This window comes from Anarhichas minor, unplaced genomic scaffold (assembly GCF_050575085.1).
Source record: "Anarhichas minor isolate MPS153535 unplaced genomic scaffold, ASM5057508v1 ptg000058l, whole genome shotgun sequence".
In the NCBI taxonomy this organism is placed as follows: domain Eukaryota; kingdom Metazoa; phylum Chordata; class Actinopteri; order Perciformes; family Anarhichadidae; genus Anarhichas; species Anarhichas minor.
Window position 1 is genome coordinate 1,698,796 of NW_027466504.1, and position 16,856 is coordinate 1,715,651.

A 16,856-nucleotide genomic window follows, 5' to 3' on the forward strand; every position below is an offset into this window, starting at 1 on the left:
CATGGGGCCGTTTGCTAGTAGTAAGGTGAAGGAAACGAACCTCCCGTTTTTAAATTAACAAATCACTGATAAATAATTGCTAAAATGAAACCAAACCAGCAAGGCTGTAGCATCAGAAACCTTGAGTCTATTGAATTGAGCAATAGTATTCATTCATTCTTTCAAAAGTGACAGTCACATATTCCACTGTAAACATTCACGAACCATCCCTGTTTCTAAAGGTATTTGAACATTGTTGCACAGTTACCACCTGAAGACACATTAGTTTATCAAGAGGGTGAAGGATTTCTCTTATGTAAGTATATGAACACTCTAGAGCAGCGGTTCCCAAACTTTTTAGGCCACGCACCCCCTTCTACATCCCCATCGGGTTCACGCACCCCCAATCCCCCACACCTTAAAAAAAAAAACGCAACAGAGCCTATTTATAGCCGCATAAAAACAGTTTGCTCGCGTGTGGCGTTTGTTTACCAGATAAAAAACACAAAAAAGACAAATAAACTTCCTGCACCGTGCCTTCGAAAAGGTAACGGACGTACACCAGAAGATTGGCCAGATTAACCACATCTGTAGGCTCGTCTACTTGCAGAGAGTAAAACTCACTCTTCTTCACACGACCGACTAATGTAGCCAGGATGTCTTCGGACAAAGCATCGATGCGGCGCGTCACAGTGTTGTTGGACACCGGGATCATGTCCAACTTGTTTGCTTCTCTCTCTCCAATCATACATTCCACCATCTCTTTGGCAGCTGGCAAGCACACGTCTTCGGCGATTGTGTGAGGTAGCCCCTTTCTTGCTATTCTGTAACTGACCAGATATGAAGCCCGCAGTGCGTTTTTTGTAGACCCAACACATGAATGAGACTGCAGTTGTTTTGGGCTGTTTTGTAACTCCTCCAATTTCGATATATAAAATGTAACAGGCTTTTGACTTGCACTGGCATGCTTGGTGTTCAGGTGGCGATGTAAATAAGAGGGCTTCAGACAGCTGTTAGCCAGAAACTCACTGCACACCACGCACTGTGGCTTTGGGCAATCTGCATTGCCAATCCAAGTGAAGCCCAGGCCCAGATACCTTTCATCATATTTCCTCTTTTTCTTTTTCCAGTCTGATGCTCACTCTCGTTTCCTCTTTTTTCACCTTGACTCCGCGATGGGCCTATGTACTCCCCATTTGTCTATGCTATCCCTTCCTCCTTTTCGGTCTCCTCCGTCTCATCTTTCTCTGACTCCCGTTCAATTTCTTCTCCCGGTCCCTCCCCAACACACATCTCCGTTTCTCTCGCCTCCGATTCCGCTCTCGCTCTCGCTCTCTCATATATATATATGACTGATAGCTTCAGATGTCCCACCTGACAGTTTCCCCGATTTCAGCCAGTTTAGCATATTTGCATGAATGTTGCTGAATGGATGAAGTTAGCTGATGTTAGCTGCACAAGCTAGGCTAGCTAGTGTGTACGTAAAAGACAGTCTGGCGGCAGGAGCTGAAGTGCATTTATTTATTAAATTATAAGTTTTTAAATTTAAATCTTACAAAGGGAATTTTTATAATTCATGTTTTTATTTTGTGAAAAATCCCACTTACATTTTTTAAAATTATATTTAATATTAATTATTACACCATTAGACCACCATTACATTTTTTCTCTCGTGCACCCCCGGGGGGGCGCGCACCACACTTTAGGAATCCCTGCTCTAGAGAATGTGTTCTATTGGCAGGTATGAGGACCTTCCAAATACTGTACAGTGGTCACAATATATTCAGTTTTCACTGTTACTTTATAAAGTAACCGTCTAACCGTCATAATATGAAAAAGAAGATCTCTAAAGATGGAGCTCCTAAGTGCTCTCTGACTGACTGACTTGGCAGCTGACTGCTTCTTCGGTTTGTTGGAGAGGATCTTGCACAGATCAAGGTGTTTGAGATCACTTTGGCCTTTTCTGCTGCCCAGAATGTACAACAGGGGCAATAATTTGTATTACCCAGCATCATCAGCAGAGGGAGACGTCCACCTCTGGAGCCTTAATAGCATCTGAAGTCTGTTGCTACAGTTACCCAATGGAATTCCCAGCACTGCACTCTCCACTCTCCATCCTGTTGTTGTTTTAGGATTGGGAACAGAATATCAGTGATGTACATCTGGTCCAGTGATCAAGTTAAGTCTCGTGTTATTGAGGTTCAGCAACCTATTTTTTGTCTAATTCTAAGAAATAAAGTCAAAGTACGTTTTACTGACATGTAGCTCATAGAACAAGACAACTGTGCTTTAAGAACATTTTTTTGTTGCTTTGGAAAAAAAATGTTATGGTGTAAAAAAAGAAATGCATGCACTAATGTATGAATAATACATTTCATTATTTGAATGATGAAACAAATTTCTGTAAAGTTCAAATGGATAAATCATAAAAACTGAAAACGGAAGTTCCTCAACATAATGAATCAATCAAAGAATTTACTACATCTACAAGCCAAACTTTACACCTACAGTATAATCCAGCTTCACAGTTCAAACATTCCATTTAAACAGAAGTCATGCATACACAGATAGATACAGGTACATTATTCATACATGCAGAAGTGCTCGTATGCAAACATACCTGTAAACAGTATTCAGACACACTGATGCACATATACTTTATCAATACAGTATATCAACAGAATAATTGATTATCATGTACACGAAACTCAAAGCATTTTGAAATGGATGAGTTGATATTCATAAACGCTCCTGTACAGGCAGAAAGGAAGTCATATAATACTAAATAATAATAAATTCAGGAGCAAAATGTCTTTTGTAGTTCGGCCATTGTGCACTAGAGCAGTAGTTCTCAACCTTTTTTCAGTGATGTACCCCCGAACCAGCGCAAAGCATTTTTGGTTGAAAAAAGATCAGTGATTTATTAAACTGCCATTCATACACAACTAACATTCATACAACATTAACACCGCGTAGGCACAGCCACAGGGTTTTTTGGGGGTTAAGTGTCTTGCCCAAGGACACATCGATATGGACTAGCGGGGATCAAATTGGCGATCCTCTGATTGAAGGACGACCCAGCTCTACCACTGAGCCACAGTCGCCCATTAGGCCCAGGATGAGCTGGAAGAGGGTGTCTGGACTGACTTGCTTAATCTTTAAAAAAATGATTTAAAATATATAATCACATGTTGGAACTTTCTGCACCAAATTCGTTATCGGTTCTTCTTTCTGTCAGTTCAGTCCGTCGTTTTTTTTAGACATGTAATTATATATGTATTTGGATTTAAAAAAAACAACCTTCTTAGTAATGATGGAGAAACTCAAGCCATACAATGTCTAAGACACTGCTGAGTTACTGTTAAAGAACTCAAGGAGACATTGGTTTCCTCTTTTGTATATTTTCTGAAATCACCCAAACCCTTGCTGGACTGTGTCCATGGAGCTCTCTATCTCGTGGCTGTGGTCCAGCTCCGGTTCCTTGTGCTGTGCTCAGACCACTAAGGCCCTCATTACTGGAGGAGGAGTAAATCACCTCGATCAAGGCTGTCATTAACTAGAGCTTACTGACTTCCTATCTAGAATGGATCGAAGGAAAGCAGAGAGGTACAACTCACTTCATCACTGGCAAGTCAAAAGCAATGCCAGCAGGGACATTGGACCATTCCTGTCACTGTGGTTCTGACCTAATTTGGCACTCTTGTGTTATTCTAATGAAAGTAAGTCCGATCCTGAGTTTTTGTTGCAGGTGCCAAAACACATTGTCGGAGCATAGGGTTTGGAATGAGTTTGCTCTTTTTGCATCAATACTTGCCAAGAATAGATTAGAGGAATGCACTCGACTGTCATTGACAGTCATGCATTGTTCAATCCTGAAGTTCTTAATGTGATCCCTGGCCCCTCTGGTTATATCTTGATGTGTTTCTGCAAGACGCTGAACCCCGAACTTTGTCTGCAGAAGGTTTGTGTACATCGATAAATGTGAGACATTGCCAAGTGCTTGGCCCTACTCTCAGGTTAACGGTGATGCACAAGTGCAGTCTACTATTTAACATATTACAGTCCTTTTGTAGGTGAACATATCTCTAGGAACAAAGAGGCACATTTTAAATCAAGAACATTTTTAATGACAGTCAAACTTTGGATGCTGACAATATGTCAGTAATGCCCCATTTTACTCCAAAACACTACATAATATCAAGCCCTGTAATGGATACATTCAGGTGATGCCTTTGCTAATGGGATAGTGTGATTGATATGGTCCATTTACCAAGACAAACCAACATTGGTTCATCAATATCAGCACACAGCTTTTGTCTGGTCCACCTGTCTTTTTCCAGTGTCACTTTGTAGTAGTAAGACTTCCAAAGGTTTCTGAGGGAAATAAACACTTGCGAAGTTATGTTCCAATAAAAAGTAGTCGAAATTAGATTGCATTAACATTGAGCAATTTGGGGTTCAGAGTCTTGCCCAAGGACACTCCTCCAGTCCACATGATTGGGATCAATTGCCCATCTTCCACTTGGTAGATGACCCGCTCTAGCTTCTGGGGCACAGCCAACATGAGAATACTGAATACTGGAACTCGTACTAAAACATGCATTCTGTACTAAAAACTCAAATGCTATACCCCAAGATATCATTAAACACTGCCTTTCCAATGCATGGAAAGACAGTTTAAAAGAAATGTACGAGTGAGATTGCCTAAAATATAAATACATGGTGAATGGACTGTACTTGTATAGCACTTTTCTAGCCTTTCCGACCACTCAAAGCGCTTTGACACTTATCATTCACCCGTTCGCACCCATTCATACACTGATGGCAGGGGCTACCATGCATCAGGACTAACATACACTCTACCCTGTAGGCACACACTGTAGGAACTGTAGGAACACACTGTAGGCACAGCTATGGGAGCAATTTTGGGGTTAAGTGTCTTGCCCAAGGACACATCAAGATTCCTTAAATATTTTATCTTCAGCTACAATTACTTAAGCATGTGGTGGACCCCAACATGAGAGGGAGGTGACTCAGATTAACCTTATGGCCCAGCTCTGGTCCTAATTCTAGTTTTTTCTTAAAGTACATGTCTTCCTGAGACAAAGAGATGAGTGAAATGGACATCACCCATTTTCAAGAAAGTGCCCACTAAGCATGCCACTATGTATTGGGAATTAAGTCTTACAGCTTCATGTCTCACAGTTGTAGTTTTCCTTTTAAGGGTTGTGGCTGCAAGCAATTATTCAAAATATGTAATTCTTGATCTAACACAGCATTCCGGCTCACTTTGCCGCTCTTATTTGTTTTCTTGTGGAGTGGTTTATGGCTGCAGCATATGTTTACATCTGACTGTGTGTGTCTCCATGTGCTTACAGGACTACGCTCTGGGTGATGAGACCCGGCTGGATAAGATCAATTTAGCGGCTCCAGATCAGTATGAGCTGCCTGACCTCCGTGCTGAGGAGCAGGCCGTCATTCTGGGGATCTGGTAAGTCTTCTACGTCTTTCTGCAGCATTCCGTTTAATCTCTTGATCTCGGCTTAAAACGTAGTTGTTTAAAAAGACATTTTGAAAGTAATGGCTGTATGTGTTCAGTTCTTCACAAGGAAACTCATATATCATGCTAATCTACCAGTTGTGGAACCTGAACTACAGAAAATACTGAAAATAACGTGGGTGTCAGGGCACCATGTATCAAGGCTCCAGACCTTACCGCAGCAGCTCTGGTTTGACTCCAGCTTGGCGCCCTTCGCTGCATGTCATCCCTGCTCTCTCTCCCCTGCCTTTCCTGTCCCTCACCAAGCTTTCATTATCAATAAAGCAGAAATTACCACAAGAATATATATTTTTTTTAAATCTCCAAAATCAAAAACAGAACTTGAGGTTATTCACTCCCTCACACTGACTTGACTAACATCTTGAAAAGGATGTTAATCCTTTTTACATGGTCATAACACATAGCCATTCACTGCATAATTATTGGGTTATGGGTTTCACATGTTATTAGAACCAGGCGGCAACCTCCGGTTCTGACAATTTTTACTCTTTGTGGTCAAAATATGGCAAATCTTGTGCTGGTTGCAGACAACAGACTTAAAAATGTGGCCATAACAGCCTGAAAGGGAGAGGAACTCCAAGCAACTCAGCTTAAAGTCTTTGGAAAGACATATTTGGCCGAGTTGTCACTTTAAAGTTGACATCACCATGGCAACCTTTGATGAAGCAGCTGTAGCAGTAGCAGCTTTAGCAGTGGTGTCATCAGAGTGACGGCCTTCAGGAAGAAACTGTTATTGTGTCTGGTTGTTTTTGGCGTCCGGTGTTCGGTACCTTCTACCAAAGAGGTGAAGGTGTAACATGGTTTGAAGGGTCTGCAGTGATGTTACCTGCACATCTCCTGACCCTGTAGGTGTATAACTCCTGGGTAGAGGGCAGGCTGGTGCCAATAATGTCATCTGCAGTCCTGAATGTCTGTTGTAGTCTGTTCCTGTCCTTTTTGGTGGCTGTTCAAAATCCCGCAGTGATGGGTGTGCAGAGAACAGACCGGAGGATTGCAGCGTAGAATTGAATCAGCAGCTCCTGAGGCAGGCTGAACTAGTACCTCCTTTGCAGGGCCTTTTTCCCGGATGGTGTCTATGTTGGATGTCCACTTTAGGTCCTGGGAGATGGTGGATCCCAGAAACCTGAAGAATTCCACAGATTATACATAACAGTCAGTGATTAATCCCCATGCTGCTGCTGGGACTTAAAAGGTCCAGTGAAGGTCAATGGAGCAGTCAGTGAGATTGCTTGGAGATGATGGATGAGCAGCAGGTCTGTCTAAAGTTGTGGTGGATCCGCAAACCTGCTTGCTTCGCAAGACATTCACAAGACTCTTGAGTCTTCCAGAGAGTGAAAACGACAGATTAATGCAAAAAATAAGCACTCTATTCTTATTAGGGAATTACTAGTTACTTATTTGTGGATACAAAAGTTAGGCTTATATGCAACTGTGGGGTTGATCGGAGACATACGCTCATAAACTGATAATTGCATTTTTGTCCGAGCAAAGGTGAAGTTATTGTAACAGGGTAAACACATTGCAAGGTAAATTACTATTACTGGGTCCATTCAGCCACAGTTCTGTCTTACACAGTTTGATTCAAATACATAATCAGCTACTTGCATATTTAAGTGCAAAAAACATGAAGACACTGGAGAGAACTTGTATACATGGAGCATCAATGAACTTCGAGCCATTACACAACACCAACAGTTTAAAATGGGAGAATAATTCCGATTGGTGACTGAAGGTGTTGCAGGGGTGTTGATGTAATCTAGTGTGTAAATTGTAAGTTTGACCGGACACAGTGCGATCAAGAATTTGAATTACCTCTTTATTGTCGGTGCCTGTATTAATCGGAGCACATCGCAGGATGTGATTACTTTTTATTACATTTTAGCCATGTTCCTCTTGGAATGTGACCGTGTCTGAATCTATTTTTCTCCCTCTGTGGATGTGCTGCGTTCTTAGCAGCTCTTACTTTACCTTTTGGGTAAGGTACATTAAACGGCACAATTTGGATTCTATACTTGAGACATGAAATTAAAGGTTCTTAAATTGTCAATGCATTATCGATTAATGCAATGTGAAATGTCATAATCTCTTGTTTCATTTGATTCATAAGTAGTTTACCTTGACAGTTAATTATTATTATATATATTATTATAGAAAGCTGTGGACAGGGGTTGTAAGGGGACTTTAAGTTGAGATTTTTTCATCGAAGTAAACATTTTGACTCACTAGATGGTAACCTCAGGCAAGTTAGGAAGTTTATTTGTTTTCGTGGTGTTTAATCATATTTTCACTCTGTCTCTTTTAACTGCTCTGATCAGAAGAAATGCTCCCAATTTTGTTGTTTTTTTCTACAATGACAAAGGCTTTCTACTGTGCTCGAACAGAACTAGTTCGTATGACATTTTGTCCAACCTTGTCGAAAACTAAAAGTATTTACACCTGATTAAAACGGCCACACGGGTGGAAAAAGTCCGTCAGACCAAGGACACGTAACTTCGTTTCAATATGGAGAGAACAGTACACATTTTCAGAGTCTGTTCTGGAATGCATGTTTAGTGTTGCACTCGGTTTCACTCAAATTAAAAGTGACAAGTAGTTGTGTCAAGAATGAATTAAGAGATCTGAGAGAGAAGTTCAAACCCTGCTTACTGTCTGACGTCCGCACAGCTGGCGTATCACATCGTGAGTTGAGTGTGAATGTTGGATTGACGGTACAGATATTGTTGTCTGAAGCTTTTTGACCATACGACAAGCACTACTGATGAAGCATACTGTCGGCTTACACCTACTCCCTCAAAGCCAGGTACAGTTAGCTAGAGCAGGGGTCACTAATTGGCGCGCTTTGGGATGAATATATAAAATGGTGACGCACATCTGTGGAAATTCCCTCGGAGGTAAGAGCCTTGATGAAACGGAAAGCAGTTCAACATTGGGAGGGCGCAACAGTTTCCGTACAGCGATATTGGTACACAATCTGTCTGCTGTACAAACATAAACCTCCACCTTGCAATTGCCCCATAATACCACACTCCCGATCCAAGTGTGGAGGGGACACAAACCTATTGATATTCAATGAATAATCCAAATCCAAGAAGCTGAGCCAGGTTTCCCTTCATGCCATCAAACAGGCATTCTGTATTCACGAAGGTGATGTACGTTATCCTGCAGTTCAGCAACCTTTTTCCTCAATGAGTGGTCATTTGATTGCTGTAACCCTCGCACGTCTCCTTATTTTCCACCTTTCCTGTGTATCCGAGTAGGCTTTTTAGCAAGTACTGCCAGGCTTGATATAATCCTGATCATAACCCTGCTTCTGATTAACAGTTTTGTACAGCATGCAGTCCACTGAATCGTCCATAGGAATGTCCAAGAATGGGTGATTCCACTGCATTCCAAACGGAACTATTAGATGCATTGCCATGGGATTTGGTACACATTCCCTATGCTCCCGGTAATGAATTGTAATAACTTTGATTCCCTAAGCTAGGACCACCTTCGGGTCAACATTCCATTGGCCGAATACTTTGATAAGGAACAAATAGTCTACCTGCAATTCTAATGACATCCCCTTTGGCCTCAGCTTTGTGTTTATTGGCAATTAGCAAATGTTAGCATGCTAATGTGCTAAACTGTGAACATAGCAAACAATATACCTGCTAAACATCAGTATAGCGTTTTGATTATGTTAGCATGCTGACTTTAGCATTTAGCTTTAGCTTAAACCACAGCTTCACAGAGCTGCTAACATAGCTGTAGACTTAGTATTGTTTCATAATGTATATACTGTTGACCAAGAGTGTTGTATTGCAGCACTGACTTCCAGAAGAATAACCCCGTCCACAAACTGACTGAAGAGGAACTCCTGGCCTTTACATCTGTAAGTAATTGTTCATTGTTTTTGTGACACCGTAGTTACAGATGCCCTGTTTTTGTCCTATTGCTTTTGCATTGAACATCCCTCACTGTTATTGAAATCCCAAAGCCCTTATACTTTCAACAATATATGAATCTTAACTAGGGCTGAACAATTAATCAAATGCAAACAAACTTTGACATTTTTTCACTGGGTTGGAAACACCTGGCCCTGTGGGCTTCACGTGCACACATGGTGCTCCACGTGGCATATGCAAATCACAAAAGATGAAGAAAACCACTTTCATCCTAGAGAGTGAAAATGGCCAAGGCCGGGTTTAAGTGAAATTCACATCTTCACATTGAAGTAAGAGTAGCTTAGCTCAGTACGTGGTCGAGCGAGAGTGTGGCGGTGGATGAGCTCAAAGCAGACACCTGTTGGCAATCGGAGTAAAGAAGAAATGAATAGTAAATTTGTCATCTTTTAGTAGATGTACGGTGTAGGTTTCAGTTCCTGTGATTTAACACTGCACCTCCTGAAGGACGAAGTTCCCATGTCTTGCTTCTAAACTGCTGGAGAAAGTGAAGTCCTGGAGGCAAAACATTCCTAATGCAAGATAAAATGTATATTATTCATATTGAATCCTGCATCATATCATCTCATTTCATCGTAGTACGTAGGCCTGGCATGAAAGTTTATATGTTAGCTGTATCCAGGATCCTGTCAAAGGTCACCTATCTGGGAGTGACCCTTGACTGGACCCTGTCCTTCAAGGAGCATCTGAAAGTAACGGCAGTAAAGGTCCCGACACAACCTGCTTTGTAAGCTTGTCGGCTCAAAAATGTGGAGCTCCTACATTGAACCTCAGTACTGCATTTCTGGTCCAGGTCACCCCATACACACCATGAGTCATAACGGGGACTATTTGCCCAACACTTTTCACCCTGGCTCCCTGTCCTATCTAACCAACACATTCTCACACCAATGCGTCACATAACACAGCTTAGTCAGTGGCACTAAGCGCCAAACCTCGAGGCTTTACCTTCTCCCTCGAACGTCAGGTCTGCTGGTGTCAGTGTCAATATATGCTTGTTACATGCAATAGCGTGTTTTCAAAATAAACTTCCATCTTCAAAGGAAGTTAGATTTAGGCAAGAAAAACACTTTAGGAAAAGAGCATGGATGAGTAACTTGGCTACATACGTTACTACCACACATGAATCACGTGACTGCCATCGTAAACAACTCGCATGACTATTGACTTAGTTGAAAAAATGTCTTTTAGTCTCCTGGATGAATGTCCTGTGTTTGTTTGACCCAGCCACCTACACTTCTGACCAGTGACTATCTCACTCTTTAAAATGTGTCAATTGCTCTCCCATAATGCCGCAGGTAGGTGCTTTGCATTCAGAAGCACTGACCAAGCTGCGTTACTTGATGCGTTGGGAGTAAGGGGGGGGGTTGGTCGAATATATAACTCTCCCACATATCTGACTAGTCGCACCTACTCAAAGGTTGCTCCAAAAGGTCAAAGATTCCTCATCTAGCAATCCACGAAGACATCTTCAATCCATCTCCTGCTCGTCTGCTGTCAATATTACCAATTTGGAGATAAAACACAGCCGACTTTACCACCCAATCTGCTTCGGAAAAGGATGTCCCAAACAAACATCTGGTGTCAGACCCCACTCAACAGGCTCCTGGCTGGCACCAGCCTCCAGCCAGAAAAGAGACCTTGGTCAAACTTCTGGTGTGTCCGAGACAATACAGCGAGACCACTGTTCTAAAAACAGCATCTACGCTAACCTAAAGAGTTTAACGTAGATGCTGCAATGGCATCAGTTATATCAGAACGAGAGAGCAAAGAACTGACTGCTTTAGGGATGGAAAATATATTTTTGTTCTTCTCCCGACTGGCTCAGGCCAGAGTTTGATTGACAGATGATTCATGTTATCACCTGCCAAGTATTTTTTGAAAGTGCCTGCCCTTTTCCAAACAGTTTCTAATGACGGCTTCTCAGATAGTTCTGAATAACAAACCATCTGGCGGGTCAGGGTAGGTGCAGACAGCTGCATAGATTATAATGAGAGCGCATCTGTTGTCTGAGACGTGCGAATCATTACAGCAGTGGTTATTGCAGATACACCTGGTAGAGATCTGCACTTTACCGATTTTACTTTTCTAGTTTAAACACATGGTGGTGGATTAAAAGTTCAGACTATTTTGCATAATGCCCTGTTTGGCAGGGTTGATCAGTTCATCCACCACTTCTAAATATTTTGACGAAACTTGGATGGATTGCCATGAAATTAGGCGAGCATTGTCAATTGTGAAGCGCCCCAACTTTAGGCCGTTTTATTTGTTGTCTTCCTGATGGAAATATTTTGTCTAATTCTCGCCTGGCTGCTCCCACTCTTTGCAGACACAAGCCAGTTAATTATAGACGAATAAGGTGGAAGAGTGAGTGGAACTGAAGACACAAATTGAAAGGTGAGAAAGTGAGCCGTGCTGCAGGCTGTCCTCTCACTCCGTCTGATTGAACAACAAAGTATTTTGAAGTCAACTGTGTAAACTTGTCATTAAGCTGCATGTCTTCTTAGGGTAAAGTCAAAGAGAGGATAAAGTCATTAAAAGTTCACTTTTAATTGACACTTGATTTTTTTAGCATTTTTGTCTGTAGCAGCAATAACTCATTTGTTCTGTGAGCCACGCTGCAAAGACGTCTATTTTCACTGGATAAAAATCAGCAAAACTATGTCAGTAAAACAAATAACTTGCTTGTGGAATTAGAAACATTGCTATACAAATTTTGACTCGAGTCATTAATTTGAGGACTTCCTTGTGGTTTTTGATTGAAATTTGTTGGTGGCACTATACAAGTCAAAGAATGAACCAAGTTACTAGGATTCATCCTCTGGGAACCATGAATTCCATTGTAATCCCTTCAAAAGTTGTTGAGACATTTCGGTCTGCACCAAAGTCGCTAGCAATATCGCTAGCACGGCTAAAAAATGATGTTATAAGTGTGTAACGATTCAACTCTTAATGTTCCTTACATTTTCCTTACGTACCTCATTCCGTCAGTAGTAGGGCAATCAGGGATTGTGTATTTGTGCTGAACCTTCACAGTCGGGTCACAGTAGTCCAGGGGTCATGGTCCGGGGTCCAGAATATATCTTATGTAGATAGATGCACGTACTGTGGAACCAAAGTTTAGGAGCTAGAGTTCTGCCTGGAAACCTTTAGCTGTTAGCAACAGGTTAGTGCAACAAGTTTATTGCCATGCGAGCCGGTCAAACTATGATGAGCGCAAATAAAACATTGGAGCTGGAAGACCCAGGTCTTTAATAAAGAGTAGTGTACACGACAAGGACAGAATGTTGGCGTTGCTCCATCGGCGTTGCTCCATCGTTGTAAGCTATGTGAACGGAAAACCATTGAATAGAACACACATCACCCAGATGTGCCGATCACCGGGACGAGAGAAAAGCAACCCATATTTCAATTTCACAGCATAAGAGATGCTTTTCAGTTTTGAAGCCTGTTGTGAACTGTTGCCTTTTGGGAAAGTGTGTTCAGTGATCGTACAGTTTAATACACAAGTGTTTGAAATGCTCCCTTATTTTTATAATGATGATATTTAAGTCAATCAAAGTTGACACTGCAAATTGTTCCCTCAGTCCCCAGCAGGAGTAAAGGAGCAGCATTGATGGTGTTTGTCATTGCACACATCAGCACAAAGACAACAGATGATTCCGCAAATGATCACATTTGGATGGAAGGACTTTGCTGTGGGCAACAAAACACACACTGTAAAAAATATTGTCTATAAATGTACTACTAAATCATTTTAAATGGTAGATTTTGCAACGGATGCATTATGACTTTTTCTAAATTCACTGTTTTGAACTTGACTTGGGAATTCAGAGCCACGGGTTGAGACCTACTAGTGACTTATACAACTTGTCCTACCTGAGCTTGGAACTGGACAGTGTGAACTCAAAGTAAAGTTTCCTTAACCACCATGTCCACTTCTATTTACATTGAAGTAAACAATATGCATTTATGATCTTACCTCATGAGCGAAATTAAAGTGGCATATGGAAAAAACAAATCTTGCTCACTTCTACTCAATGAATGACATTTTTTCTATATTAAGTCCAACTTTTCGGTGTGCAAGAACTTAGAAAAATAGCACATATAAAATGATTAATCATTTTTAAAGAACACCTGGTTCAGCTCATCTCAGAATAACTGTTAAGCTGAAAACCCCCTTTGTCCTGAACCTATGCCGTATCCTAATTCCTATGTCCTGGATTCTGTTCAGTAAAGCTTTGTTTATACTCTAGCTTGACGACGTAGCGTGAGCTCCAAGTATGTACAGAGGCGTTTATAGTCTATGCGTACAAACAAAATGAACTGAAGAATCAAAAAGACGTGTAACTCATAGATATGCCCGTAGACCAGGGGTCTCAAACTCATTTTCACTCCGGGCCACATCAGCATCATGGTTTCCCTCAAAGGGCCGGTTGTAACTGTAAGACTGTATAACTGTAACTACTCCCTAACATATTGTTAAATAACTCTCTCTGCATTTGATTGTTTATTCAAGTGTAAAAATATTGTATATGCAGTTATATAAATGTAAAATGATATTTAAGCACATTTCTGTTATTATAACATAAATCATTTTAATTTAGGGTTAGGAAACCCACATTACTCTATCAAAGATCAAACTTTTAAAGAAAATAACAAAGACAAATATCAAACAAGTTATTACATTAAATTTGTTCAAAGCTATTTTTGTCACCTCTCTGCATCACTAATGTCCCCGTCGTCATCCCGTGCATGGCAACTACATCCAAGAGCTCCTCACTGAGAGTCAGGTCTTATAAACACTGATAGATGCTCTGTGTCCGTGTTGTCTGTGCTTTCATCAACAGCTAATGAAGAAGACGAGTACCTGCTCGTCTCTTAGCTAGCTGTGTTGTTAGATTGCTGCTAGTTCCTGAACTCGGTCTGCGATGGTGTTTCTTCACAAACTGACATTTGTAAAAGTCTGTATCTGGTCGGAGCTCACCTGCTCACACACCTTTAGCAGCACTGGGCTGTAGCTTTTGTAAATATATTCTGCTGTGATTGCAGTCTGCCTTTAAATTCTTGGACAATTTGATGTTTTTCTTGGAGGCTAAATTTAGCTCCGTGTTTGGTGTCAAAATGCCGACGTGAATTGTATCCTTCATCACCGACACGCATCATAACACAGAAGACAGACCCGTTTTTCTCCTTGAAGCACAAACATGTATTCGCTTTCCCATCTTAAATTACATTTTCTTCCCTCTGCATCAATTTTTCTCTTCGTGGACATTTTGGGATTATTTGTCGATCTTTTTCAACTCAATCACTTGTTGGAAAACCACTTTACGGTCTGTTCCCTCTCCTGTCCACCTGTTGTGATAGTTTTAATGTCGGTACACAGACAACATGCTATCTCAGAATTTCAACTTTCTATCTCAGAATTTCGACCATGGGGATACTTTTATTTCCAAGTCTAACTTTAAATTTCTTTTCCAAAATAAAAAAATTGTAACTTTTTTTTTTTTTGCTGGCGGATTCGCGGGCCACATAAAATGACGTGGCGGGCCGGATTCGGCCCGCGGGCCTTGAGTTTGACACCTGTGCTGTAGACTGTAGGTGTAACCGGCAAAACGGCATAAACCAACCTCCACAATGACGAGGAGGAATTACCTGTAAACTCGTATCTCATATTCATGGTTACTTTATTGCCTTTGTACAAGCCCTGTAAGGAATAAAGTCAAATATTGCATTCATTATAAAGAAAAGAAGGTTGAATATCCTGTAAACAATTTGATTTAGCTGTAAAGTATTTACTCAAAGGAAGATTTTTAAGACCTGTTTCTAAAGCATTTAAAAGTGAATTGGCCTTCTTTGTATAATCCCTAGATGTGTAAATAGAGCTTTTATCAGTGAACCATTTGTCACAATTACAGGAGTTCAAGCTTAAGTCCGGCTCGTCTAATCATTCATATTTCAGCTAATGATGCTATCCAAATGATGAGCTGGGATGGAAAAGCTGCAGGCGGCTGCTGGCTCTGTGAGCAGGCATCTTCCCAGCCTACATGTAGATCCAGGAATCTGCAGGCTGGTTAGATGGTTGTCACATGTCTAGCTGTCTTCATCGAGACATTACTTCTGTCACTTTCCTGGAGGACCTTGTGGAGCTCGTATGACTGTTATTACCAGACATATTATATGATCCGTGCATGTAGGAGCAAAGCTGGAGTGAACTACAGTTTTGCTATCATGGAGAGGGGAACAACATGCAGAAAGGTCTCGGACTCAGCCCAACTAAAACTAGAAGAGCTCGTAAGAAAGTCTGACATGGACCAGAAAACAGTCTTTGCAAAGTTTGCCACCGGTCTCCACTGCAGGCTATCTGTTGTCATTAATCGGCACAACGTGTTTTTTTTTTTTTTTTCTTCTTCCCCTGAAACAAACTACAGACGGTGGCACACAGAAATGCATTAACACGTTTGTTTGTAGCTGCTTATGTAGGAACAATAACTCTCTTGTACTACATACAGAGGCTAATGGATGAATAAAACAGGCAATTCAATTCAATTGATTTTGTATACACAAAATGTACAAATCTGCCTCAGAGGGCTTTACAATCTGTACACATGCGACATCCTCTGTCCAGGAACCCTCACATCGGAACAGGAAAAACTCCCCAAAAATACCTTTAACGGGGAGAAAAGAGGAGACCTTGGAGAGCAACAGAGGAGGGATCCCTCTATCAGGATGGACAGAAGTGTGATAGATGTCATAAGTACAGAATGAACAGAGTTACAACACATTCAATGCAAAAGCCATGCACACTGCATTATAAAAATAATTATTCAGAACTATAAAACAAAATAATTGAATGTATAGTTGTTGATATATAGTAAGTTCTTTATAAAATGAGAACATACTCAGTACTTTAAATTAGTGAAGTATTTCATTCACACAGGAGTATACAAAAATATTTCCCAGAAAATATTTGAATTACCAGAAAATATGCTATATTGTGATATGTATCGTTATTGAGATATGAAATAACCTTTCTATCAGGATTTAGTGACCCCACTTATGTCCAGCTCCCACCTTAAGACCATTAGGCATTACCAAACAGCGTGTTCCCTTCAACGCAAACCTGCATCATGACGGCCCTCGCCTGTCTGATCGTCTGTCTGATTCCCTTCCACAGAATGTTTGGCTCATAAATCAGGACTGTGCTGAAGGAACATGTCGTCTTTAACAGAAAGATATTGATTTTGGAAATCCCAAGTCAGGAAAACTGTCTAATACGCTATGAAGGGTAATTTATTGGCCTGTAGTAGCTGTCGTACGATAAATCGATGGTCAGTCCAGCCTTTTGCTTCAACTTTATTAGGACAATATTT

At 41.0% G+C, this 16,856-nt stretch overlaps 1 protein-coding gene across 4 annotated transcripts in view; it reads left to right on the forward strand.

The window, feature by feature from the left end:
* Positions 1-16,856, forward strand: part of ttc27 (tetratricopeptide repeat domain 27) — a 73,808-nt gene that overhangs the window by 30,691 nt on the left and 26,261 nt on the right. For all 4 annotated transcript variants that reach the window (XM_076076680.1, XM_076076681.1, XM_076076682.1 and 1 more), the window contains 2 exons: positions 5,358-5,470; positions 9,347-9,413. In XM_076076680.1, the coding sequence (XP_075932795.1) occupies positions 5,358-5,470; positions 9,347-9,413 (180 nt within the window). The remainder of the gene's footprint in view (positions 1-5,357; positions 5,471-9,346; positions 9,414-16,856) is intronic.